This window comes from Oncorhynchus kisutch, linkage group LG17 (assembly GCF_002021735.2).
Source record: "Oncorhynchus kisutch isolate 150728-3 linkage group LG17, Okis_V2, whole genome shotgun sequence".
NCBI lineage: Eukaryota > Metazoa > Chordata > Actinopteri > Salmoniformes > Salmonidae > Oncorhynchus > Oncorhynchus kisutch.
The window spans coordinates 21,834,646-21,860,129 of record NC_034190.2 but is presented as its reverse complement, the minus strand read 5'-3'; the positions used below and the strand labels follow the sequence as shown (position 1 = coordinate 21,860,129).

At 46.4% G+C, this 25,484-nt stretch overlaps 2 protein-coding genes across 2 annotated transcripts in view; both read right to left on the bottom strand.

Moving 5' to 3' along the window:
• Positions 1–211: 211 nt before the first annotated feature.
• On the bottom strand, positions 212–14,441 carry nobox (NOBOX oogenesis homeobox). Its single transcript, XM_031793268.1, has 9 exons — positions 14,214–14,441; positions 4,421–5,064; positions 4,091–4,253; positions 3,364–3,470; positions 3,095–3,222; positions 2,103–2,227; positions 1,742–2,012; positions 902–1,218; positions 212–809 (listed from the first exon to the last, which is right to left on the bottom strand). Exons 1-9 carry the CDS (start codon positions 14,245–14,247, stop codon positions 427–429), a joined length of 2,172 nt encoding a protein of 723 aa, XP_031649128.1. The 5' UTR covers positions 14,248–14,441; the 3' UTR covers positions 212–426.
• Positions 14,442–15,497: 1,056 nt separating this feature from the next.
• Positions 15,498–25,484, bottom strand: part of sdc3 (syndecan 3) — a 44,860-nt gene continuing 34,873 nt past the window's right edge. Inside the window, 3 exon segments of the mRNA XM_031793266.1 lie at positions 15,498–18,411; positions 18,414–18,548; positions 22,094–22,298. Of these exon segments, the coding sequence (XP_031649126.1) occupies positions 18,383–18,411; positions 18,414–18,548; positions 22,094–22,298 (369 nt within the window). The 3' untranslated portion in view covers positions 15,498–18,382.

The following is a 25,484-nucleotide window of genomic DNA, read 5'->3' as shown; positions in this document are numbered from 1 at the left end:
AGCTAGTCCACTCCCTGCAATCAAGGCCCTTCAGGTAGCTCGCAGAGGATTGGATAAGCAGCACTTTCTACTGTATGGTAGCAACGCCACCCCACACACACAGGGAAATGGCACTCTCTGGTGGAACGGCATGAGTACTGGAAATCAGTGTACAAACAACTCCACTATATGGACAGAAAAACACACACACTAAAGCAACCAGACAGATCAATGGTAAGTAACATGCCTTTATTACAGTCCAACAACCTGAACAGAACCGTCTGTCTCAATAATGAGCATCATAATATATCAGTCACACACGTAGGCACATATACATTCATACTCACATAAACAACATACAGAAAACACACAGATGTTTTATTTTTTTACTTAACCTTTATTTAACTAAGCAAGATATGAAGACAGGAATAACAACCCCCAGGTCTGTCAAAAGAGTATGGGTGAGAAGTCACAGTGGAAGTGGCTGCTGTGTATATGGGGAGGGCTCTCATTCTCAGCCTTCACACAGGTGGGGGGATCCAGGAGGGCCAAGGGTGGTGTGGGGGCTCTGGGCTGGGGGGCGCTGACCCCTCTGGGGTGGGGGTGTCGCAGGGTAGAAACTGGGGGCAGGACCTGGGCCTGGGTAGAGGTGTGTGTGAGAGTGTGTGAGCGGGGATAGTAAGTGGGTGGCAGGTAGGAGGAGGAGGTTGGGTGGTCTCGGCCCCCCAGTGTGGTGGTAGTAAACTGGGAACACTGGTTACGCTGCTGGATGACTGCTGGGTGGCTGTAGAGCTGATCCCACGGGTACGACTGGTAGGCTGTGATACCACCTAGACACGCACACACACATACACACACTGACTCTACTGTCCAATCTCAAATTTGGTGTGTGTGTCTAGGTGGTATCCCAACAGTGACTCACCGTGTATCCCAGACTGCAGTAGGATCTGTCCCCCTCCTGTCTGTGCCTGGAAGTAGGTGTGGCCTCCAGCTGCATAGGTCACTACCCCGGGCCCACCTCCTGGACCAAAGGTGAGGTAGGAGGGGGGAGGGGCGCTCCCCTCAGGGGGGTTTGGGTTGAGGTAGGGGGAGGGGGTGAGGTAGGCCAGGCGGGAGGCCTGGGGCTGGTAGGAGACTGTAGAGCCACCCTGGTGGCTGGAGGTAAGGTAGTGCTGAGGATCCATCTTCACTGAGCTGCTGCTGCTGGACAGGAGATCACTGCTGTAGTCAAACAGAGAACTGAGGACGACACACACACACATAACGTAAAGGGGATGAGCAGTCACAGATATAGAAAATAATAAGAAATCAATCTGGTTTAATTACAAGTTGCAACAGGGAGACACCTCCAGCACAGAAAATGTCTAATGTGCATTCTGTGAGAAGGCACTTCTATATTAATCTGACAGAACCAAATGATCTCTAAACATCAGCCTGAGAGGCTTGTAGGAAGACAAAACAATAGACTGTGACTTTTCCAGCTGCTATAGGATCAGTGTTCAGAAACCATTGTTTCTTCAGTAGCTCTGATGTCAATCACCATCAAACGATATGAGAACAACCCATAGCTTTCAGTGGCAAGTCTAGTGACCATCAACCTGTACAACCAGAACACTGGAAATAATGTGTATTACAGACAGGGAAAACATAGTGTTAATCACTCTAAAATGTATTAATCTTCGATATTTCCCATTACACATAGGCATGGATGTCTTATGAGTCCCATTCAGCCTACGTCAAGTAATGTCCTTCAATTACTCACCCAGAGTCAGTCTGCAGGGTGAGTCCCTGTGTGTCTCTGTTGGGGGGGTGGGGCTCCAACACATCCATGAAGAAAGGCGATGTTGGGGTGGGTTGCAGGGTTGGTGGAGTGGGGCTGGGGCTGGGGGTAGGGTTGGGGGGGTTCAGGAAGGTAGTCAGGAGGGGGAGGCTGGCACGTCGTAAAGGTGGTGGGCTATACATGATAGGAGGTAGGTGCTCCACGGACCCTCCCTGAGGTCCTGACGGTGGCCCTCTCTCTCCTACTGACCTGCCTGGGAGCCACAAACATATAGTCAAACATTAACAAACATCAACAATTGTTTGTGTAGTGTGATTGATGGATGGAAAGATTGACTGCCTACCTGTAGGGCTGGATGAGAGGCTGGCTAGCAGGGTGCTGTAGGAAGGGAGTGCCTGGGTGGTATGAGGGGGAGGTAAAGAGAGACCAGCAGGAGGGAGGAAGGGGGCGATGTGTCCTGCAGCTGCCCTATAGAGACAGAGTTAGTATAATCATAACTCAGCGGCCAGCTCAAGACCCTGTCAGCCCAACCAAAGTGGGTATGCTTCAAGACCCTGTCAGCCCAACCAAAGTGGGTATGCTTCAAGACCCTGTCAGCCCAACCAAAGTGGGTATGCTTCAAGACCCTGTCAGCCCAACCAAAGTGGGTATGCGTCAAGACCCTGTCAGCCCAACCAAAGTGGGTATGCGTCAAGACCCTGTCAGCCCAACCAAAGTGGGTATGCTTCAAGACCCTGTCAGCCCAACCAAAGTGGGTATGCTTCAAGACCCTGTCAGCCCATCCAAAGTGGATATGCTTCAAGACCCTGTCAGCCCAACCAAAGTGGGTATGCTTCAAGACCCTGTCAGCCCAACCAAAGTGGGTATGCTTCAAGACCCGGTCAGCCCAACCAAAGTGGGTATGCGTCAAGACCCTGTCAGCCCAACCAAAGTGGGTATGCTTCAAGACCCTGTCAGCCCAACCAAAGTGGGTATGCTTCAAGACCCTGTCAGCCCAACCAAAGTGGGTATGCTTCAAGACCCTGTCAGCCCAACCAAAGTGGGTATGCGTCAAGACCCTGTCAGCCCAACCAAAGTGGGTATGCTTCAAGACCCTGTCAGCCCAACCAAAGTGGGTATGCTTCAAGACCCTGTCAGCCCAACCAAAGTGGGTATGCTTCAAGACCCTGTCAGCCCAACCAAAGTGGGTATGCTTCAAGACCCTGTCAGCCCAACCAAAGTGGGCAAGCTTCAAGGGAGGGTGCACATTGTCTGGAAGAGTTAATAATGGCTGTTTTGTTCTTTATTGTGGATGTCTGCAACCGGTGATCATATCATATTGCGGTCTGAGCCTACCTAGGGTGTGGTGCAAGGATCGTGGTAGGGTTGGGGTCAGGGAGGCGGCTGCAGGTCTGTTTGTGTTCTGGCTTCACTGCAGAACGACTGGCCTTCCTCCACTTGGCCCTACGGTTCTGAAACCACACCTGACAAACAGAGAGGGGGAGGGATGAGAGGAGAGAGGTAGAGAGCTAATGAGGCAAAATATAAACCTAAAATCCTATTCCCCAATCCTAATAGTGTACGTAGGTCAAAGGTGACAAACCCTCCTCCTGGAGAGTACTAACCATGATCCTCTGGGGTGTGACGCCCACCGTGGCGGCAATCTCCTTCCTCTTCTCTCCATCTGGGTAGTGGTCCTCCTGGAACATTCCCTCTAGCTGCTCCAACTGGTCTACACACACACACACACACACACACAGAGGTTACACACAGACAAAGGCAATAGGTCAGAGCGGACACGCACAGGTTACACACAGACAAAGGCAATAGGTCAGAGCGGGGACACACACACACACACAAAGGTTACACACAGACAAAGGCAATAGGTCAGAGCGGACACACACACACACAAACAAAGGCAATAGGTCAGAGCGGACACACACACACACACACACACACACACACACAGAGGTTACACACAAACAAAGGCAATAGGTCAGAGCGGACACACACACACACACACAGAGGTTACACACAGACAAAGGCAATAGGTCAGAGCGGGGACACACACACACACACAAAGGTTACACACAGACAAAGGCAATAGGTCAGAGCGGACACACACACACAAACAAAGGCAATAGGTCAGAGCGGACACACACACACACACACACACACACACAGAGGTTACACACAAACAAAGGCAATAGGTCAGAGCGGACACACACACACACAAACAAAGGCAATAGGTCAGAGCGGACACACACACACACACAGAGGTTACACACAGACAAAGGCAATAGGTCAGAGAGGGGGCACACACACACACATTCACTCACTCGCTCTCCTCACCAGTGCTGTAGAGTGTTCTTGTCTTCTTCTTGGGCAGGGAGGGCAATAGGGAGGGGTCTCCCATGGTTACAGCTGGCAACAGGGGGAGGGGAAGCACCTGGCCACGCCCCCGGGCGCTGTAGCCAATCGAACGGCGAGTAGAGTACACTCGAGTCACTTTTACCTGTGGAGGAGCAGTGTGTGTGTGTTCGTTCTATTTATCCAGTCTTTTCACATCTCCAAGTATCTAGAGGTTAGTGGTTGTGTGAACTTTTTAGAGCACTGTGCAGGACGACATTGTAATGACATCACTGCTGACAGTATGATGTCATCTCCTCCCATCTGTCTTACCTGTAGGCTTTGGGTGGGAGGGGGAGGGGGGCTGACACTATGTGGGCGCTTCACCCCACTGGGCAGAAGGGGTTGGGGGTGTGGTTTAGGCTGGGTGTGGAATAGGAGAGGTCCGGGGGGACAGTAGAACCCCATCCCAGAGCTCAGGTACCCAGAGTCCTCATGAGTGGTGGTCGTCATGCCGACAGGGTCAGTTGTCACGCCGACGAGATCGAGAGACAGAGCAGGCCCCATCACACCTTTCTGTTTTTTTCCCTCCTCTACCTTCCCATCTCTCTCTCTTCTGTCCTTCATCTCCTCTTCACTCCCTCTCCTATCCTCAATTAACACTGCCTCCTCCTCCTTCTCTGTTTCTGCCCTCCCTATCCTCTTTCTCAACTGTCTCTTCTCCATCTCCCCTCCCTCCTCTTCAAAATCAACTACCACCTCACTCTCCTTTTCTCTTTCTGTTACTCCATCCTCACCCATCTCTCCATTCTTCTCCATCTCTCCTCCATTCTCTTCTTCCTCCACTCTCTCTCCTCCTCTTTGTCCAGTGTCCCATTCTTCTATATCTCCCCCCTCCTCTCCTCCGGTCTCATCATCTCCACGGTAACTCTCCTCCTCTTCATCCTCCTGTTCATCACACAGGAGGCTTGGGCAGTCTGCATACAGCCACACAGAGCGAATTAGCATGACATAACACTGTCATAATATGAAAAAAACACTCACTGACATAGCATGATGGAGTGGCACAAAGTGACAAAAAGTTCAAAATAGCAACACAGAGTATCACTGGGTAATGACTAGTCAGGTAAAATGAGAAATCTAGATTGAGGTGATGTCACCATGTGGGCCTAGTTTCCACAAGCACATAACAGAGTGCTCCTCCGTGTTCTAAAGACTATAATGAAAAGACCAGGTAGGCTGAGGTCACACGCTGCCTCACCTGCTTGTTAATTAGCTTAAACTGGGTTAGCTGAGGGAGTGAATGTTATTTATAATAAGGGTTACATGGAGAAAATCGGACCTCACTGAAATGAAAATGGATGGCCCTCCCTTCAGCAAAATATATTTGACCTAAACCCTCCCTGAATGCTTGAAAAAAAACAAGTGACCCTCCCCTATACCCCATACCGCTCTGATTCAGAGGGGTTGTGTTAAATGAGGAAGACACATTTCAGTTGAATGCATTCAGTGGTACAACTGACTAAGTATCCCCCTTTCCTTATACCCACAATAATCAATAAAACAAAGTGGATAGCAGAGAAAATTTACTCTCACTTCTTGGACAGACCAGCACCTTAGATGTGTAGTTTTAGAAACTGTTTTTTCGACCTGTCAGCATTACATGGCAACGTAGCAATTTTGATAGAGCACAGGGCTGCTGGTTCCTCTTCTTCTGTAGCTTCACTCAATGACAGAAAGTCACAAGTGTTTCCCTAAAAGCTGTGTGGGTTTAAACATTTTCTATTGAACAGAAAGTGAATAGCTTAATCAGTGACAGAATTAGATTACTTCCCAAACAAAGTTTAAAAAATATATATATATACTCAGCTATAGAAGGTTGTTGCTCAGCCTCTGAATGTCAAAGAAACGAAACAATGATATCCCCATATGCATCGGAGTCACTCTTTACCGGGTATTTTACAGCTTGTTTCTAGCTTTAAAAAGTCACTAAAAGTGGCAGTAAAAGACTCTTTTGGAAAAGCCAAACGATCAACCTACATCAAATCTCCCATTCCTCTCAAAATGTTTTGGAAAAGCCAAATGATCAACCTACATCAAATCTCCCATTCCTCTCAAAATGTTTTGAAAAAGCCAAACGATCAACCTACATCAAATCTCCCATTCCTCTCAAAATGTTTTGGAAAAGCCAAATGATCAACCTACATCAAATCTCCCATTCCTCTCAAAATGTTTTGAAAAAGCCAAACGATCAACCTACATCAAATCTCCCATTCCTCTCAAAATGTTTTGAAAAAGCCAAACGATCAACCTACATCAAATCTCCCATTCCTCTCAAAATGTTTTGGAAAAGCCAAACGATCAACCTACATCAAATCTCCCATTCCTCTCAAAATGTTTTGAAAAAGCCAAACGATCAACCTACATCAAATCTCCCATTCCTCTCAAAATGTTTTGAAAAAGCCAAACGATCAACCTACATCAAATCTCCCATTCCTCTCAAAATGTTTTGGAAAAGCCAAACGATCAACCTACATCAAATCTCCCATTCCTCTCAAAATGTTTTGGAAAAGCCAAACGATCAACCTACATCAAATCTCCCATTCCTCTCAAAATGTTTTGGAAAAGCCAAACGATCAACCTACATCAAATCTCCCATTCCTCTCAAAATGTTTTGGAAAAGCCAAACGATCAACCTACATCAAATCTCCCATTCCTCTCAAAATGTTTTGAAAAAGCCAAACGATCAACCTACATCAAATCTCCCATTCCTCTCAAAATGTTTTGGAAAAGCCAAATGATCAACCTGAAGCGACGAACCGGCCTTGCTGTCTCTGCCTGGCCGGCTCCACTGGGATTCTCTGCCTCTGACCCCGTTACAGGGGTTGAGTCACTGTCTTACTGGTGCTCTTCCATACCGTCCCTAGGAGGAGACACTGACGGGATATTCCTATCCGGTTTTGCGCCCCCTCTGGCTCGTGTGGTGGAGGAGATCTTCGTGGGCTATACTCAGCCTTGTCTTAGGGTAGTAAGTTGGTGTGTCTTTGGCAAAGTGGATGGAGTTATATCCTGCCTGGTTGGCCCTGTCTGGGGGTATTGTCGGACGGGTCCAGTGTCCCCCGATCCACCCCTGTCTCAGCCTCCAGTATCTATGCTACAATAGTCTATGTGTCAGGGGGCTAGGGTCAGTCTGTTATAGCTGGTGTAATTATCCTGTCTTATCTGGTGTCCTGTGTGAATTTAAGTATGCTACCTAATTCTCTCTCTCTCCCCTCCCGGAGGACCATAGCCCTACGACCATGCCTCAGGACTACCTGGCCTGATGACTCCTTGCTGTCCCCAGTCCACCTGCTTGTGCTGCTAATCCAGTTTCAACAATTCTGCCTGCAGCTATGGAACCCTAACCTGTTTACCGGACGTGCTACCTTGTCCCGGACCTGCTGTTTTCGACTATCTCGACCTCTGACTGCTCGGCTATGAAAAGCAAACTGACATTTACTCCTGACCTGTTGCACCCTATACAACCACTGTGATTATTATTTGACCCTGGTGGTCATCTATGAATGTTTGAACATCTTGAAGAACGATCTAGCTTTAATGGCCATGTAGTCTTATAATCTCTACCGGGCACAGCCAGAAGAGGACAGGCCACCCCTCAGAGCCTGGTTCCTTGAGTTTTTCCATGCCAACGTGCTTCTACATCTGCATTGCTTGCAGTTTACATCTGCTGATGTAAAAAGGGCTTTATAAATACATTTGATTGATTGATTAAGCATCATGGACCAAAGCGCTGTGCTTTTTACAATTTTCTTAAATATAAAGTAGGCATATGGCATAGCCTACCCTCTCATAACCCCTCAATTGGAGTCTTGGTTTTAACTTAACAGCCCTTCACTGACACAGAGGTAGGCTATTTAAAGAGTGCATGGATGGATATAGCAGCCTATAGCCTAATGTAGTCTGTCAAACAGCACAGTCTACCTCTTTTACTTAAATAGGAAGAAATATGCTCCAACACAAAGCCCTGTTGTTGTTAGTAAAGTCTAATTCAAATGAAGATGGTGAAATTAATAATGCCTACTCGAATTTGCCTACTTTCAGCACCATGAGCTGTCCATTTCCGATTGATTGTGCCGTAGCTTTAAGTTTCAGCACCACAATGTAAATTACTCAAATCTGGTTAATTGTGAGGTCAATAACTCTAATACATTATAGTAGTAGTAAGCTGGGCCTCCCGAGTGGCACAGTGGTCTGCCACTGGAGATTCTGGGTTCGAGTCCAGTCACAGCCTGCCGCAAGCAGGAGACCCATGGCACACAATTGGCCCAGCGTCGTCTGGGTTAGGGGAGGGTTTGGCCAGCAGGGATGTCCTTGTCCCATCGCGCACTAGCGACTCCTGTGGCGGGCCAGGCACAATGCACGCTGACATGGTCGGCAGGTGTACGGTGTTTCCTCCACGACACATTGGTGCGGCTGGTCTCCGGGTTAAGTGGGCATTGTGTCAAGACGCATTGGGGCTTGGCAGGGTTGTGTTTCAGAGTATGCACAGCTCTTGGCCTTCGCCTCTCCTGAGTCCGTACGGGAGTTGCAGCGATGAGACAAGACTAACTACCAATTGGATACCACGAAATTGGGGAGAAAAAAAGGATCATATTATTATTATTTTTTTTTTTTTTTTTTTTTTTATCGCCAACCTTTTCTGAGTCAAGATCACAAAAAGCAAGCAGAGATCTACTGCTCAGAATTCTTTTTAAACATGACTTACATTTTTTATGCATTAACCTAATAAAAACAGTTGTGTAGGAATGAGGTTTGTGCAGTAGGCCTAATACATTATCACAGCATATTGGCTATATGCCTGGCCTGAAAATATTGTTCTTCTCAAACCATATTAGATTTCAAAACTCAAGTTTTGATAAGCATGTACCATCAAAATAATATATATATATTAGTTTTTTTTATTTTTCCTGGACTGATGGTACATGCATTTGATGGTCATGGTTCTTTCAAGACAACTTGGAGCTCTGAAAAAACTATATAAAATCACAACTTCAGTGAACTTCAGGTGGGAAAGTCGACGCTCTAGATAGATGCCCGTGTTTCCGACTTGGATGACCATTGAAAATGTTTTTCCCCAGTCTGACCTCATTTTATTCCCAGAGTTCCCAGTTGTCTTGAAGTCGGAGACCTCCGAGTTTCCTGTTGTTTTGAACACAGCATTAGTCTCAGCAGAGGGAGAGATAGCAGCAGAGGGTCCGTCTCTCACGGTCACTGCTCTCTCCTTCCTTTCCTCCGGTGAGACTGACCAAAGAGACACAGTCTTCCACCTGATTGCAAATCTCGAAGTCGCACCACATCTGCCTCATGCACAAATTAATGTTCCTATGATCAGAGAAAGTGAATTATTCCTCAATATTAAAATTGTCACGACAAACTGCTAATAAATAGAAGAATTGAAGAAAAAAATAACAGGGCTATCAATACACTTGGCTACTCATTCATTGCAGATGCAGCGCAAGTGGAAGTAGGGAGAAGCGCTTTACGTTTTGTAATAGGGTTGAACAAAAACAGTGTTGACAGTGCCGACATGAACTCACTCATAAAAACAGCAGCTCCTTGCAGTATACTTTAACAGTCTCTCTCTCTGGTCATGGTTTTGCAAGTTATGAAATCTCATGTAGGCTAATGACTTGAAGATCGACCAGGCAATCGTGCAGTTGGTGACCACTGGGCTATAGGTTACTACACGCAAGATTAACTAGGCCTAATCAAATAATATTTTCGTAAGAAGCCTTTGACTCTCCTCCTGAACTGCCACCAGAGACCTACACAGTACAGCCATTGGTTAGGAAGCATACGGAGTGGATTACATGCAGCGACCCAAAAAAAAGACTCAGAAAAAGAGGGAAACGAGGCGGTCTTCTGGTCAGACTCCGGAGACGGGCACACCGTGCACCACTCCCTAGCATTCTTCTTGCCAATGTCCAGTCTCTTGACAACAAGGTTGATGAAATCCGAGCAAGGGTAGCATTCCAGAGGGACATCAGAGACTGTAACGTTCTCTGCTTCACGGAAACATGGCTAACTGGAGTGACTCTATCCGAAGCGGTGCAGCCAGAGGGTTTCTCCACGCATCGCGCCGACAGAAACAAACATCTCTCTGGTAAGAAGAGGGGCGGGGGCGTATGCCTTATGACTAACGTGACATGGTGTGATGAAAGAAACATACAGGAACTCAAATCCTTCTGTTCACCTGATTTAGAATTCCTCACAATCAAATGTAGACCGCATTATCTACCAAGAGAATTCTCTTCGATTATAATCACAGCCGTATATATCCCCCCCCAAGCAGACACATCGATGGCTCTGAACGAACTTTATTTAACTCTCTGCAAACTGGAAACGATTTATCCGGAGGCTGCATTCATTGTAGTTGGGGATTTTAACAAGGCTAATCTGAAAACAAGACTCCCTAAATTTTATCAGCATATCGATTGCGCAACCAGGGGTGGAAAGACCCTGGATCATTGTTACTCTAACTTCCGCGATGCATATAAGGCCCTGCCCCGCCCCCCTTTCGGTAAAGCTGACCACGACTCCATTTTGTTGATCCCTGCCTACAGACAGAAACTAAAACAAGAGGCTCCCACGCTGAGGTCTGTCCAACGCTGGTCCGACCAAGCTGACTCCACACTCCAAGTCTGCTTCCATCACGTGGACTGGGAGATGTTTCGTATTGCGTCAGACAACAACATTGACGAATACGCTGATTCGGTGTGCGAGTTCATTAGAACGTGCATTGAAGATGTCGTTCCCATAGCAACGATTAAAACATTCCCTAACCAGAAACCGTGGATTGATGGCAGCATTCGTGTGAAACTGAAGGCGCGAACCACTGCTTTTAATCATAGCAAGGTGTCTGGTATCATGACTGAATACAAACAGTGCAGCTATTCCCTCCGCAAGGCTATCAAACAAGCTAAGCGCCAGTACAGAGACAAAGTAGAATCTCAATTCAACGGCTCAGACACAAGAGGCATGTGGCAGGGTCTACAGTCAATCACGGACTACAGGAAGAAACCCAGCCCAGTCACGGACCAGGATGTCTTGCTCCCAGGCAGACTAAATAACTTTTTTGCCCGCTTTGAGGACAATACAGTGCCACTGACACGGCCTGCAACGAAAACATGCGGTCTCTCCTTCACTGCAGCCGAAGTGAGTAAGACATTTAAACGTGTTAACCCTCGCAAGGCTGCAGGCCCAGACGGCATCCCCAGCCGCGCCCTCAGAGCATGCGCAGACCAGCTGGCCGGTGTGTTTACGGACATATTCAATCAATCCCTATACCAGTCTGCTGTTCCCACATGCTTCCAGAGGGCCACCATTGTTCCTGTTCCCAAGAAAGCTAAGGTAACTGAGCTAAACGACTACCACTCACATCCGTCATCATGAAGTGCTTTGAGAGACTAGTCAAGGACCATATCACCTCCACCCTACCTGACACCCTAGACCCACTCCAATTTGCTTACCGCCCAAATAGGGTCTCGACCCCGCCCTGTGCAACTGGGTACTGGACTTCCTGACGGGCCGCCCCCAGGTGGTGAGGGTAGGCAACAACATCTCCTCCCCGCTGATCCTCAACACTGGGGCCCCACAAGGGTGCGTTCTGAGCCCTCTCCTGTACTCCCTGTTCACCCACGACTGCGTGGCCACGCACGCCTCCAACTCAATCATCAAGTTTGCGGACGACACAACAGTGGTAGGCTTGATTACCAACAACGACGAGACGGCCTACAGGGAGGAGGTGAGGGCCCTCGGAGTGTGGTGTCAGGAAAATAACCTCACACTCAACGTCAACAAAACTAAGGAGATGATTGTGGACTTCAGGAAACAGCAGAGGGAACACCCCCCCATCCACATCGATGGAACAGTAGTGGAGAGGGTAACAAGTTAAGTTCCTCGGCATACACATCACAGACAAACTGAATTGGTCCACTCACACAGACAGCATCGTGAGGAAGGCGCAGCAGCGCCTCTTCAACCTCAGGAGGCTGAAGAAATTCGGCTTGTCACCAAAAGCACTCACAAACTTCTACAGATGCACAATCGAGAGCATCCTGGCGGGCTGTATCACCGCCTGGTATGGCAACTGCACCGCCCTCAACCGTAAGGCTCTCCAGAGGGTAGTGAGGTCTGCACAACGCATCACCGGGGGCAAACTACCTGCCCTCCAGGACACCTACACCACCCGATGCTACAGGAAGGCCATAAAGATCATCAAGGACATCAACCACCCGAGCCACTGCCTGTTCACCCCGCTGTCATCCAGAAGGCGAGGTCAGTACAGGTGCATCAAAGCTGGGACCGAGAGACTGAAAAACAGCTTCTATCTCAAGGCCATCAGACTGTTAAACAGCCACCACTAACATTGAGTGGCTACTGCCAACACACTGTCAACGACGCTGACTCTACTCCAGCCACTTTAATAATGGGAATTGATGGGAAATGATGTAAATATATCACTAGCCACTTTAAACAATGCTACCTTATATAATGTTACTTACCCTACATTATTCATCTCATATGCATACGTAGATACTGTACTCTATATCATCGACTGCATCCTTATGTAATACATGTATCACTAGCCACTTTAACTATGCCACTTTGTTTACATACTCATCTCATATGTATATACCGTACTCGATACCATCTACTGTATCTTGCCTATGCTCCTCTGTACCATCACTCATTCATATATCCTTATGTACATATTCTTTATGCCCTTACACTGTGTATAAGACAGTAGTTTTTTGGAATTGTTAGTTAGATTACTTGTTCGTTATTACTGCATTGTCGGAACTAGAAGCACAAGCATTTCGCTACACTCGCATTAACATCTGCTAACCATGTGTATGTGACAAATAAAATTTGATTTGATTTGATACAAAAAACACGTTTTGGATCAGCAAGAGCAGAGCAGGCCGGGGCTTAGGGTTGGAACAGCCATTGCAGTGTGTGATGCAGCTTAGCTGTATTTACACCATCCCATCAGTTATCTTAGAAATATACCTTTGCTCTGTGACTCTCCAAACATGCACTTCATATTGCACACCCAGCTGATAATCAGAGGAGTGGCAGCATCAGGCACAAGTCGATATATATAGAAATGTAATCAATTACATGACCCTCCCCTACACTAGATAGATATATCTATACACACTAAACCCTCCCCTTGACTAATTTATAAAAACCCTCTTAGGCTTCACTCCCCCCTATCTGTGATGCCTAATGCAACCCTCATCCTCCACCAGTTCTGCCAGTCACATTCCGTTAGAGGTCCCTTAAGCACACACATCCCTGGGTCGCTCCTCTTTTCAGATCGAAGCAGCTAGCGTCTGGAGCGAGCTGTAAAAAAACACTCAAACTGGACAGGTTTATTTCCATCGTGAATATTCTTACTGACACTTGTGGCTGCTTCGCGTGATGTATTGTTGGGGTCTCTAACTTCTTGCCCTTTGTGCTGTTGCCTGCCATGTTTTGTGCTGCTACCGTGTTATTGTCATGTGTTGCTGCCATTATGTATTGTTGTCTTTGGTCTCTCTTTATGTAGTGTTGTGGTGTCTCGTCGTGATGTGTGTTTTGTTATATATATATATATATAAACATGTGTGTGTGTGTGTGTGTGTATATATCCCGGCCCCGCATGATGCCTTTTGGTAGGCTGTCATTGTAAATAAGATGTTCTTAACTGACTTGCCTAGTTAAATAAATAAAAATGCATTGAAAAAAACATGACCTTCCCCTAGTTTCATCCAGATAGCCTAACGTCACTCATTATGTAGCCTACATTTCGATCCATCCCTAATAGCTAACGTTAGGTTTCTAAAGTATAAGGCCTTTAAACAGTCGCAGCCTGTTTCTTATTAAAACTGCCCAACAAAACAAAGTTAGGCTGTTAGCTAGGCCAAATTCACTTGAGCAAAACGTCTAACTACCTAGATACTGTTCTTCTGTGAAACAACGGGAGAGTTAACCTATTAGTTAAAGACCGAGTTAATTACTGTTTGAACAATGAATCAATTAATTAAACGACTGCAAGGTAATGAGTTAATTTCTTCCTCACCGTAATCATCCGCTGCCTCACGCATGTCTTCCATAACGAACCTGCTTTCACGAGCATCAAACTCTAAACTAGCAATTTATTTACCGATAAAGTCAAACACGCTTTTTGGAATTGATGCATGAGTTTGCACCGTTTCGAGACGTGATAAGGTTGATTGACAAATTAGCAAATTGAAGACAGAACAATCACATGTAGCGGTTGAGATGAATCAGCCAATGAGAGTCCTCAACGATCCGAACAGAACCGAGTAGGGAGATTCCATTGATCAGAACACCTGGGAACAGACCGCCTAGGGACCTACACTACTACACGAGTGTGGTGTAAATTCCAGCACCCTTGTTGTGGTAATGCAATGTATGAACTAGCTCCATAATATGAAAACAAAATTAAATTCAGATCATTATTGTAAAAAAAAAAAAACTGATATGGCAGGCCGGTTCCTTTATCAATTCAGAGACACCCTTCAAAAGTTTGGTGGCATTCAAGGCAATAGCGATGAGTCTAACAGATATATTCGTAATTTTATCTAGGGGGTATGCAGGGACCTTATGGCTGGTTTATGATGAAATGTGTTACTCAGTTCTACAGCTGTAAAGTGCAAATATGGTAAGCCTACAATAATTGGTTTGTGCTAGTAATATGTCACCCACAACAGTGAGCTCAGCTCCATTGACTGTAACTGGCTATCCAGCTCCACTTCATTCCCTTCACATCTCTATAATATACTGTTACACGATTCACAAATAATCAAGTACAGCAAGTACTAGCAGCAACCCCAATATATCTCCCTTCTCTCCCCTTCGCCGGTGAATCAGACAGGTAGATTCTGTAACTTCAGGGAGGTATGTGGCCACTGGGATGTAACACCATAGTCAAACAGCAGAGGGCAGAGTGTCACACCATCACCCAGCCAGCGTCACTCCATCCAGGTATGACATGTTAAACCCTCCCATTCTCCCCCTGCTTCTCCCTGAAATGTACAGTACACACTTACACTCCTTCTCTATGATTTAAAAGCATTGGATTGGTGTAGACTGAAGGAGTGTCTGTCTAGAATAATACCTACCTACACTATTCAATTCCACTCAGATCTACTCAAATGTTTAGGCACTAGGAGGTAGAGGTTAATGATTTGAGATTTATTGTGTCAGAGCGATATGTTTGTCAGTTCTATATGTGATTTTTCTATTTTATCTGCACTATACAGAGCTCTCAAAACCATTAGTCCCCTCATGTTCCACCCCCACCCCATACCCTCAGCCAATAAAATCACAGACGACAGTGTGTTAACCAATGAGGTCTTTTATTTGGAACAGAGTGGCAAATTAGTGGCAGGGCCGTGGCGCAGAGGTCCGCCTCCCGGCGCTCAGCAGCCAATGACAGAAACAGCCTTAAAAAATGCAAATGTATAAAAACAGGATGGGTAACAGTAACAGCAAACACAGTGTGGTGTGGCCTTCCACCAACTTGGCACACACACACACACACACACACACACACACACACACTCTCTCTCTCTCTCTCTATTATTTGGCTATGCAGACTTATATGGGTACAAACACATGTTAACAGTTGGAAGGTAAGTTTAGAAAAGACAGTTCAGGTCAGTTCTGTCTGTGATGTGTGACGTCAGTCAGTCCTGCTACAGACAAACAGACCGTGAGTGACAGATTGGGTGTGAAAAAGCAGACTAGCCCCACATTCAGCAGTGAACAGGTGAGACCTACACACACACACACACGAGTCTGATGTGAAATAAGAGTGAGGCGTTCACTGCTTAAAAAAAAGAGGGGGCAAAGCAGTTGAGGCGTACACACACACACACACACGCACACATACATACATACATACACACACAGGGGTACAGGTGTGACTACCTGACTATGGAAGAGCGTCAGAACTGCTGGAGCAGGTAAAATACACACCTGCCCACAGTACATTCCTCTCAGAACACACACACACACACACACAGACTAGTATAGTTTGACTCCCATGCAGTTGTTCTACAGTACTGAATATATTAGAAGCTACTAGTCCAGTCGTACTGGTGTGTTGGTTATTGTTACAATCTTAGATAGAAAGCACAGCCTCCAACTCAACTCCTGTCCCCACACCTACCCACAGCCCCCACTTCAACTCCTGTCCCCACCCCTACCCACAGCCCCCACTTCAACTCCTGTCCCCACCCCTACCCACAGCCCCCACTTCAACTCCTGTCCCCACCCCTACCCACTTCAACTCCTGTCCCCACACCTACCCACAGCCCCCACTTCAACTCCTGTCCCCACACCTACCCACAGCCCCCACTTCAACTCCTGTCCCCACACCTACCCACAGCCCCCACTTCAACTCCTGTCCCCACACCTACCCACAGCCCCCACTTCAACTCCTGTCCCCACACCTACCCACAGCCCCCACCTTAACTCCTGTCCCCACACCTACTGATGGACAACTTCTACTTGAAGAGCCACTTTCAGCATCGTAAGCCCCTCCCTCACAGTCCCAAAGACCACCCCACCCCCAAATAGACAGCCAATGGTAGAAGAGAAAGAAAGAGCATGCAGGGGATTGGATGGATACATGCTGGTGCCTTTACACAACGGACCAAACTCTAACCAACCAGCAACTGATCAGTCACTTATTAATAATGTACTGAAACCAGCTTGTGTGATGAGGATAATGATAATTGGTGAGTGAGTGATATGATATATAATATATATATATTTAGTCAATGAAGCGCAAGTGATATATTTGTGTGTGTGTGTTTGAGCTTGTGAGCGCATGCTTGCATGTACGGCGTGTGTATATTTGCTTAAGTGTGTGAGTGCGTACTTGTGAGTGTGTGTGTGGTGTGTGTGTGTTGAGAGCACAGCTCCACAGATTGACGTGATATAGAAATGGTGATCATGCGACTGGTTAGTGGCAACGACAGAAAAAGTATTTCAACCAATGATATTTACATATAAACTTTTGAAACCGCTAAATACACATCCTTTCGTTCATTCGAGTATTATTTTCATTATTACTATTATTTACCAACCAGTCCAGAACATTGATATATTATTGGTTATTATTACTATCCATAGAACTAATCACCTTTGTACAGCGTAAAGGAGCAAACCAGACAGCTAGCCGCTAGCCCTGTGTTAGCATTCAGCACCAGGGTCGTATTCATTGACACACAACGGAAAACGTTGTAAAACATTTTGCAATGGAATACGGAAATGTGCATTTCTTATTGGACCAGGTAGTCCTCTCTGTTTCAGTCCGTTTCTTTGTTTGGTGCCTAATGAATACAACCCAGGGATGTTGAGGAGGGTAAACACTCGTAATCTGTTGTTTAAACACCCCTTCACTTGGTGAACAGTGTTTACACAACTACTACAATCAGGTAGCGTTGTTAGCATTAGCTAATGTTTATGTTACCCCAGCGGTTTGTTTACCCACCATTATATTTAACACTTTATCCCTGGTTAGAATCGCTTGCTAACTACCAGTGAATGCTGCCACAACGTTGTCCTGAGGTTGTCAGAGCGTTGTGGGAGGGTTCCCCTACTCTGATTGGCCAAGCACAGAGAGAGGGGTCCAAGCCATGTGTGTGTGTGTGTGTGTGTGTGTGTGTGTGAGAGAGCACCAGGGCAATGGAAGGCACTACAATAGAGACCTTTCCTCTAACCTTTGACCCCAGTGTCTGTGTGGCCAATCAGATGACACTCTCTTTCCTCCTCTGTTTGTCTGTCCCTTCTTCTCCCCCATCCCTCTTTCACTTGGCTCATTCGCTCCGTGGAACAGACACTAGAGTATTGTGCTAGAACACCGGATAAGAGCTTGTGTTTTTACAAAATAATCAGTTCATTACATCATCAGAACAATAATCATATAATATCAATAACAACATTTACTTTAAAAAAAATTGTGTATCACATTTTTATATGTTTTTTTCCAGCTGATATATTTATTTTGTTATTTTTTTTAAAGGTGTATTTATATTTTTTAAAGAAATGTTTGAGTCCGTGGAGAGACGGGCACTCTCAGTACCAACTGACATGGAGGACAGGAACATAGGAGAGAAGAGAGGGAGGAAGATACAGGAGAAGGGTGGGAAGGAGATGTGAAGCGACAGGACGGGAAGGGAGCTGGAGTGATAAGCATCTCTCTGTGTGTGTGTGTTATGCGTAGAACTCCTCCTGTTTGTCAGCTTCTGGTAGGTGACGGTGGCTTGCTTGGGTTCCTCCAGTGTGTAGCTGCCTTCATCTTTCTTCTTCATCCTGTACACCAGCAGCATGACCAGGAATGCTGCAAACAGGGCCCCCACCACACCCCCCACTATCACCGCTGTTGACAGAGAGATAGAGGAAGGGATGGTGGGGAGAGGGAGGGGGAAACAGAGAGAGAGAGACATATGGTCAAACAATGTAGAACTCATTCTGAATTGGACAAAAGATTCAGAACATGTAAAGAACAGAGACACATACACTAATGCCATGCAGTGGTTGAAGTGGGCTAGCGCTGACCACTGGTATACAGACCACTGGTATACAGACCACTGGTATACAGACCACTGGTGTCTCTAATTGTCTACTGCTTCTATATGTCTTCTGGAGAATATGGAATCTAAATAGATTCAAATATAATAAAATTACCCCGGTACGGTAAATTAAATGAGTTTAGTGAGTACTGGCATCTTCAAGTACCACTTTAAGCACTGCAGGCAATGCTAACATATGAACTGACGTCTGTCATGATCATCTATTATACCCCAAGCTGTGTGTATTTACATAGTATCTACATAGTACACGCTATCATGTGTCATGACCGTCCCTACATATTAAGATCCCGTGTCACTAACACACACAAATCATGTGTAGGCTACTGTTCCTACATACTACAACACACTAACAGCATGTGTCCAGCGCACAGACACACTAAGGACAGTTAGCCTGCTTTGACTCCTGCTCTTTACCGATCACCACGAAGTCAGCGAAAACCACCGCCAGCAGGCAAGCAATCAGAATGGCTGGGGGAGACACAGACAGCCAATCAGAATAAAGACAAAAGCTACGCCCGTCAGAAGAATACGGAGAGAGAGGAGTGAGATATACTAGTAGAGGGAAAGAGAGAGAAGGAGTGAGATACTAGTAGAGGGAAAGAGAGAGAATGAGTAAGATATAACTAGTAGAGGGAAAGAGAGAGAGGAGTGAGATATACTAGTAGAGGGAAAGAGAGAGAGGAGTGAGATATACTAGTAGAGGGAAAGAGAGAGAGGAGTGAGATATACTAGTAGAGGGAAAGAGAGAAGGAGTGAGATATACTAGTAGAGGAAAGAGTGAGATATACTAGTAGAGGGAAGAAGAAGGAGTGGAGATATACTAGTAGGGAAAGAGAAGAGGAGTGAGATATACTAGTAGAGGGAAAGAGAGAGAGGAGTGAGATATACTAGTAGAGGGAACGAAGAGAGAGGAGTGAGATATACTAGTAGAGGGAAAGAGAGAGAGGAGTGAGATATACTAGTAGAGGAAAGAGAGAGAGGAGTGAGATATACTAGTAGAGGGAAAGAGAGAGAGGAGTGAGATATACTAGTAGAGGGAAAGAGAGAGAGGAGTGAGATATACTAGTAGAGGGAAAGAGAGAGAGGAGTGAGATATACTAGTAGAGGGAAAGAGAGAGAGGAGTGAGATATACTAGTAGAGGGAAAGAGAGAGAGGAGTGAGATATACTAGTAGAGGGAAAGAGAGAGAGGAGTGAGATATACTAGTAGAGGGAAAGAGAGAGAAGGAGTGAGATATACTAGTAGAGGGAAAGAGAGAGAAGGAGTGAGATATACTAGTAGAGGGAAAGAGAGAGAGGAGTGAGATATACTAGTAGAGGGAAAAGAGAGTAGAAGGAGGAGATATACTAGTAGAGGGAAAGAGAGAGAGGAGTGAGATATACTAGTAGAGAGAAAGAGAGAGAGGAGTGAGATATACTAGTAGAGGGAAAGAGAGAGAAGGAGTGAGATATACTAGTAGAGGGAAAGGAGAGAGGAGTGAGATATAACTAGTAGAGGTAAAGAGAGAGAAGGAGTGAGATATACTAGTAGGGTAAAGAGAGAGATAAGGAGTGAGATATACTAGTAGAAGGGAAAGAGAGAGAGGAGTGAGATATCCTAGTAGAGAGGAAAGAGCGAGAGGAGTGAGATATACTAGTAGAGGAAAGAGAGAAGGAGTGAGAATATACTAGTAGAGGGAAAGAGAGAGAGGAGTGAGATATACTAGTAGAGGGAAAGAGAGAGAGGAGTGAGATATACAAGTAGAGGGAAAGAGAGAGAAGGAGTAGGATATACTAGTAGAGGGAAAGAGAGAGAANTACAGCATGTGTCCAGCGCACAGACACACAAGGACAGTTAGCCTGCTTTGACTCCTGCTCTTTACCGATCACCACGAAGTCAGCGAAAACCACCGCCAGCAGGCAAGCAATCAGAATGGCTGGGGGAGACACAGACAGCCAATCAGAATAAAGACAAAAGCTACGCCCGTCAGAAGAATACGGAGAGAGAGGAGTGAGATATACTAGTAGAGGGAAAGAGAGAGAAGGAGTGAGATATACTAGTAGAGGGAAAGAGAGAGAATGAGTAAGATATACATGTAGAGGGAAGAGAGAGAGGAGTGAGATATACTAGTAGAGGAAAAGAGAGAGAGGAGTGAGATATACTAGTAGAGGGAAAGAGAGAGAGGAGTGAGATATACTAGTAGAGGGAAGAGAGAAGAGAGTGAGATTACTATAGAGGGAAAGAGTAGATATACTAGTAGAGGGAAGAGAGAAAAGGAGTGAGATATAACTAGTAGAGGGAAAGAGAGAGAGGAGTGAGATATACTAGTAAGAGGGAAAAGAGAGAGAGGAGTGAGATATACTAGTAGAGGGAAGAGAGAGGGAGTGAGATATACTAGTAGAGGGAAGAGAGAGAGGAGTGAAGATATACTAGTAGAGGGAAAGAGAGAGAGGAGTGAGATATACTAGTAGAGGGAAAGAGAGAGAGGAGTGAGATATACTAGTAGAGGGAAAGAGAGAGAGGAGTGAGATATACTAGTAGAGGGAAGAGAGAGAGGAGTGAGATATACTAGTAGGAGGGAAAGAGAGAGGAAGGAGTGAGATATACTAGTAGAGGGAAAGGAGAGAGGAGTGAGATATACTAGTAGAGGGAAAGAGAGAGAGGAGTGAGATATACTAGTAGAGGGAAAGAGAGAGAAGGAGTGAGATATACTAGTAGAGGGAAAGAGAGAGAGGAGTGAGATATACTAGTAGAGGGAAAGAGAGAGAAGGAGTGAGATATACTAGTAGAGGAAAGAGAGAGGAGTGAGATATCTAGTAGAGAGAAAGAGAGAGAGGAGTGAGATATACTAGTGAGGGAAAGAGAGAGAAGGAGTGAGATATACTAGTAGAGGAAAGAGAGAGAGGAGTGAGATATACTTAGAGGGAAGAGAGAGAAGGAGTGAGATATACTAGTAGAGGGAAAGAGAGAGAAGGAGTGAGATATACTAGTAGAGGGAAAGAGAGAGAGGAGTGAGATATACTAGTAGAGGGAAAGAGCGAGAGGAGTGAGATATACTAGTAGAGGGAAAGAGAGAGAGGAGTGAGATATACTAGTAGAGGGAAAGAGAGAGAGGAGTGAGATATACTAGTAGAGGGAAAGAGAGAGAGGAGTGAGATATACAAGTAGAGGGAAAGAGAGAGAAGGAGTAGGATATACTAGTAGAGGGAAAGAGAGAGAAGGAGTGAGATATACTAGTAGAGGGAAAGAGAGAGAAGGAGTGAGATATACTAGTAGAGGGAAAGGTTTGCTATGGGTGGTTTTATTTTTCAGACTGACCGACAGACAGTGTTGTGTGTTTGTGTGTCCTCACCTATCAGAACCTCCTTCCTCTCCAAGATGTTCTTCTGAGGAAGTTGAGCGGCAGAACTTCCTGTGTTAATTGTGTTGCCAATCAGATCAGGTTCTGCCCCAGTCTCCATGCCAAGGCCACGACCAACAACCTCGTTGCCCTGGCGACGGTCCTCCTCCCGGATCTCAAAGTCTCCGCTGGGTCCATTAACCCCTAATTCATTATTCTGAGAGAGAGACAGAAAGAGGGACAGAGAGAGAGAGACAGAGAGAGGGACAGAGAGACAGAGAGAGGGACAGAGAGAGAGAGAGACAGAAAGAGGGACAGAGAGAGAGAGAGACAGAAAGAGGGACAGAGAGAGAGAGAGAGAGACAGAGAGAGAGAGAGGGACAGAGAGACAGAGAGAGGGACAGAGAGAGAGAGAGACAGAGAGAGAGAGGGAGACAGAGAGAGGGACAGAGAGAGAGCAGGGGAGGGAGAGAGACAGAGAGAGGGACAGAGAGAGACAGAGAGACAGAAAGAGGGACAGAGAGAGACAGAGAGACAGAAAGAGGGACAGAGAGAGAGAGAGACAGAGAGCAGGGGAGGGAGAGAGACAGAGAGAGAGACCGAGAGAGACAGAAAGAGGGACAGAGAGAGAGAGAGAGAGAGACAGAGAGAGAGAGACAGAGAGAGAGGGACAGAGAGAGAGCAGGGGAGGGAGAGAGACAGAGAGAGGGACAGAGAGAGAGAGACAGAAAGAGGGAGAGAGGGACAGAGAGAGAGAGAGAGAGAGAGAGAGGGACAGAGAGAGAGAGGGACAGAGAGAGAGAGAGAAAGAGAGAGAGGGACAGAGAGAGAGAGAGAGAGAGAGAAAGAGGGACAGAGAGAGAGAGAGAAAGAGAGAGAGACAGAGAGAGAGAGAGAAAGAGGGACAGAGAGAGAGAGAGAGAGAAAGAGGGACAGAGAGAGAGAGAGAGGGACAGAGAGAGAGAGGGACAGAGAGAGAGAGGGACAGAGAGACAGAAAGAGGGACAGAGAGAGAGACAGAAAGAGGGACAGAGAGAGAGAGAGAGAGAGACAGAGAGAGAGAGAGAGAGAGACAGAGAGAGAGAGAGAGAGAGACAGAGAGACAGAGAGAGAGACAGAGGACAGAGAGAGAGAGAGAGAGAGAGAGAGACAGAGAGACAAGAGAGACAGAGAGACAGAGACAGAGAGAGAGAGAGAGACAGAGAGAGAGAAGGAGAGAGAAGAGACAGAGAGAGAGAGAGAGAGAAGAAAGAGAGAGAGAGAGAGAGGAGAGAGAGACAGAGAGAGAACAGAGAGACAGAGAGAGGAGACAGAGAGAGAGAGCAGAGATAGAGAGACAGAGAGAGAGAGAGAGAGAAAAGAGAGAGAGAGAGAGAGAGACAAGAGAGAGAGAGAGAGAACAGAGAGAGAGAGGAGAGAGAGAGAGAGAGAGAGAGAGAGAGAGAGAGAGAGAGAGAGAGGAGAGAGAGAGAGAGAGAGAGAGAGAGACAGAGAGAGAGAGAGACAGAAAGAGGGACAGAGAGAGAGAGCAAAATAAAAAGAAAGGGGATTGAGAGAGAAAGACACAATTACCATGTCAGTTCAGATAGATTGGTGATTGGGGAAAGGGGATACCTAGTCAGTTGTACAACTGAATGAGAACCCAAATAAACGTCACATTATCTCCAGAAGCTGTGGAGTGTTTCAGCCTATTTAGCTGGATGCTAATCATGTAATTAATCATTAACGATGCTACTAACGAGGAGCCTCGCTCTTAACGAGGACCACCTGTGTCTCTCACTCCACATGTGATGGATAAATACACACAGATACACACAACACACACCACCTTGTCGTAGAAGGCTGCTGTGGGCGTGTGCTCCTCTCTGTGGTGCGGCTTTAATAGGCGTGGTCACCAGAACACTGGGCCTAAAGGGGCGGAGCTAGACCTCTAGTTAGGGCTGGGCCAATCGTAGTGGGTGGAGCTGTTGTCTTTGGGAGGGGTGTGGTCTCTGTATCTGTAGTGGTCACTTCTTCCTCTTCTTCTTCTTCTGTGGTGGTCTCCATAGGCATACTGGTGGTGGGGTCTGGGGACAGGTAGACATCCTCGTCCTCTTCTTCTGTGGTGACCAGGTCCTGCACGCCACTAGAGGGTGCTACACTCTCCGCCAGAGGCGTCGCTGTGCTGGTGGTCGCCATGGGACAGCCCGCCGGGCCACGGGGTGAGATGGTGGTCTGGGCGCTCTCGCTCTTTCACGTTCTCTTTCTCGTTCCCTCTCTTTTCCCGTTGCCCTCTCTTCTCTCTTTCTCTCTCCCTCTCCTTTTCTCTCTCCTCTCTCTATCCCTCTCCCGCTCTCGTTCTCTCTCCGCTCCATCTCCCTTACTCTCTCTTTCCCTCTCCTCTCCTCTCCCTCCTCTCTCCACTCTATCCCACTCTCCCCCTCTCCCTCAGTGGGTAGTGGGGTGGGGAGAGCGTCGGGTTGGGATTGGGCTCGGCTGCAGGTGGGGCTGAGGGGCGCGGGCCAGTAGCCTGGTGGTGAAAGGGGAAGGGGCTCCTCAGTGCTGAAAGACACACCCACCGCTGTAGGGTTGACCTTCATCTCTGGAACTATGGAGAGAAAGAAAGAGGAAGGAGATGAACTGTTAAAGGGATTAACTGTTAAACTGAGTTATGAACAAAAAACGTATTAGAGTGAGAGGAATGAGAGAGATAGAATGGCTAACACAGTCATAGAAGCTAATCTGAAACAGAAATAGAATGGCTAAATAAGTCATAGAAGCTAATCTGAAACAGAAAATAGATGGCAAACACAGTCATAGAAGCTAATCTGAAACAGAAAATAGAATAGCTTCTATGACTGTATTTAGCCATTCGATTTCTGTTTCAGATTAGCTTCTATGACTGTATTTAGCAATCTGAAAAAACAAAGGCCTCTTACAAATAAGCGTTATGGAGGTAATTCTACACACACACACACACACACACCACACACACACACACACACACACACACACTAGACAAAAGAACACACATACTCAAAGCAAAACACACACAATGGCCTGTCTGCATGAGATCATCTGATCTGCTGTCTGTAATCAGATTACTGTAAATAAGATCACTTAGTCTGGGTGGAGATCTGGCTACTGGGAGGGTGTGTGCACGCGTTCAGTTCTGAGTGTTCAGTTTCTGTGCCAGTTTCCTGTGTTTCGTTAATGCAAGGCGTGTATGTGTGTGTTTGCGTGTGTATGTGTGCGTTTATGCGTGTTGTATGTGTGCGTTTATGCGTGTGTATGTGTGTTTTATGCGTGTGTGTGGTGTTTATGCGTGTGGTATGTGTGTGTTTATGCTGTGTGTGTTTATGCGTGTGTATGTGTGTGTTTATGCGTGTGTATGTGTGTGTTTATGCGTGTGTATGTGTGTGCA

Coding starts and splice junctions, on each gene's coding strand:
- nobox (XM_031793268.1), bottom strand. CDS start 14,247: ATGGAAGACATGCGTGAGGCAGCGGATGATTACG. Junction 4,254..4,420: donor CTCCCACCCAAAGCCTACAG/GTAAGACAGATG, acceptor GCTCCTCCACAG/GTAAAAGTGACTCGAGTGTA. Junction 3,471..4,090: donor AAGAACACTCTACAGCACTG/GTGAGGAGAGCG, acceptor GTGTGTGTGTAG/ACCAGTTGGAGCAGCTAGAG.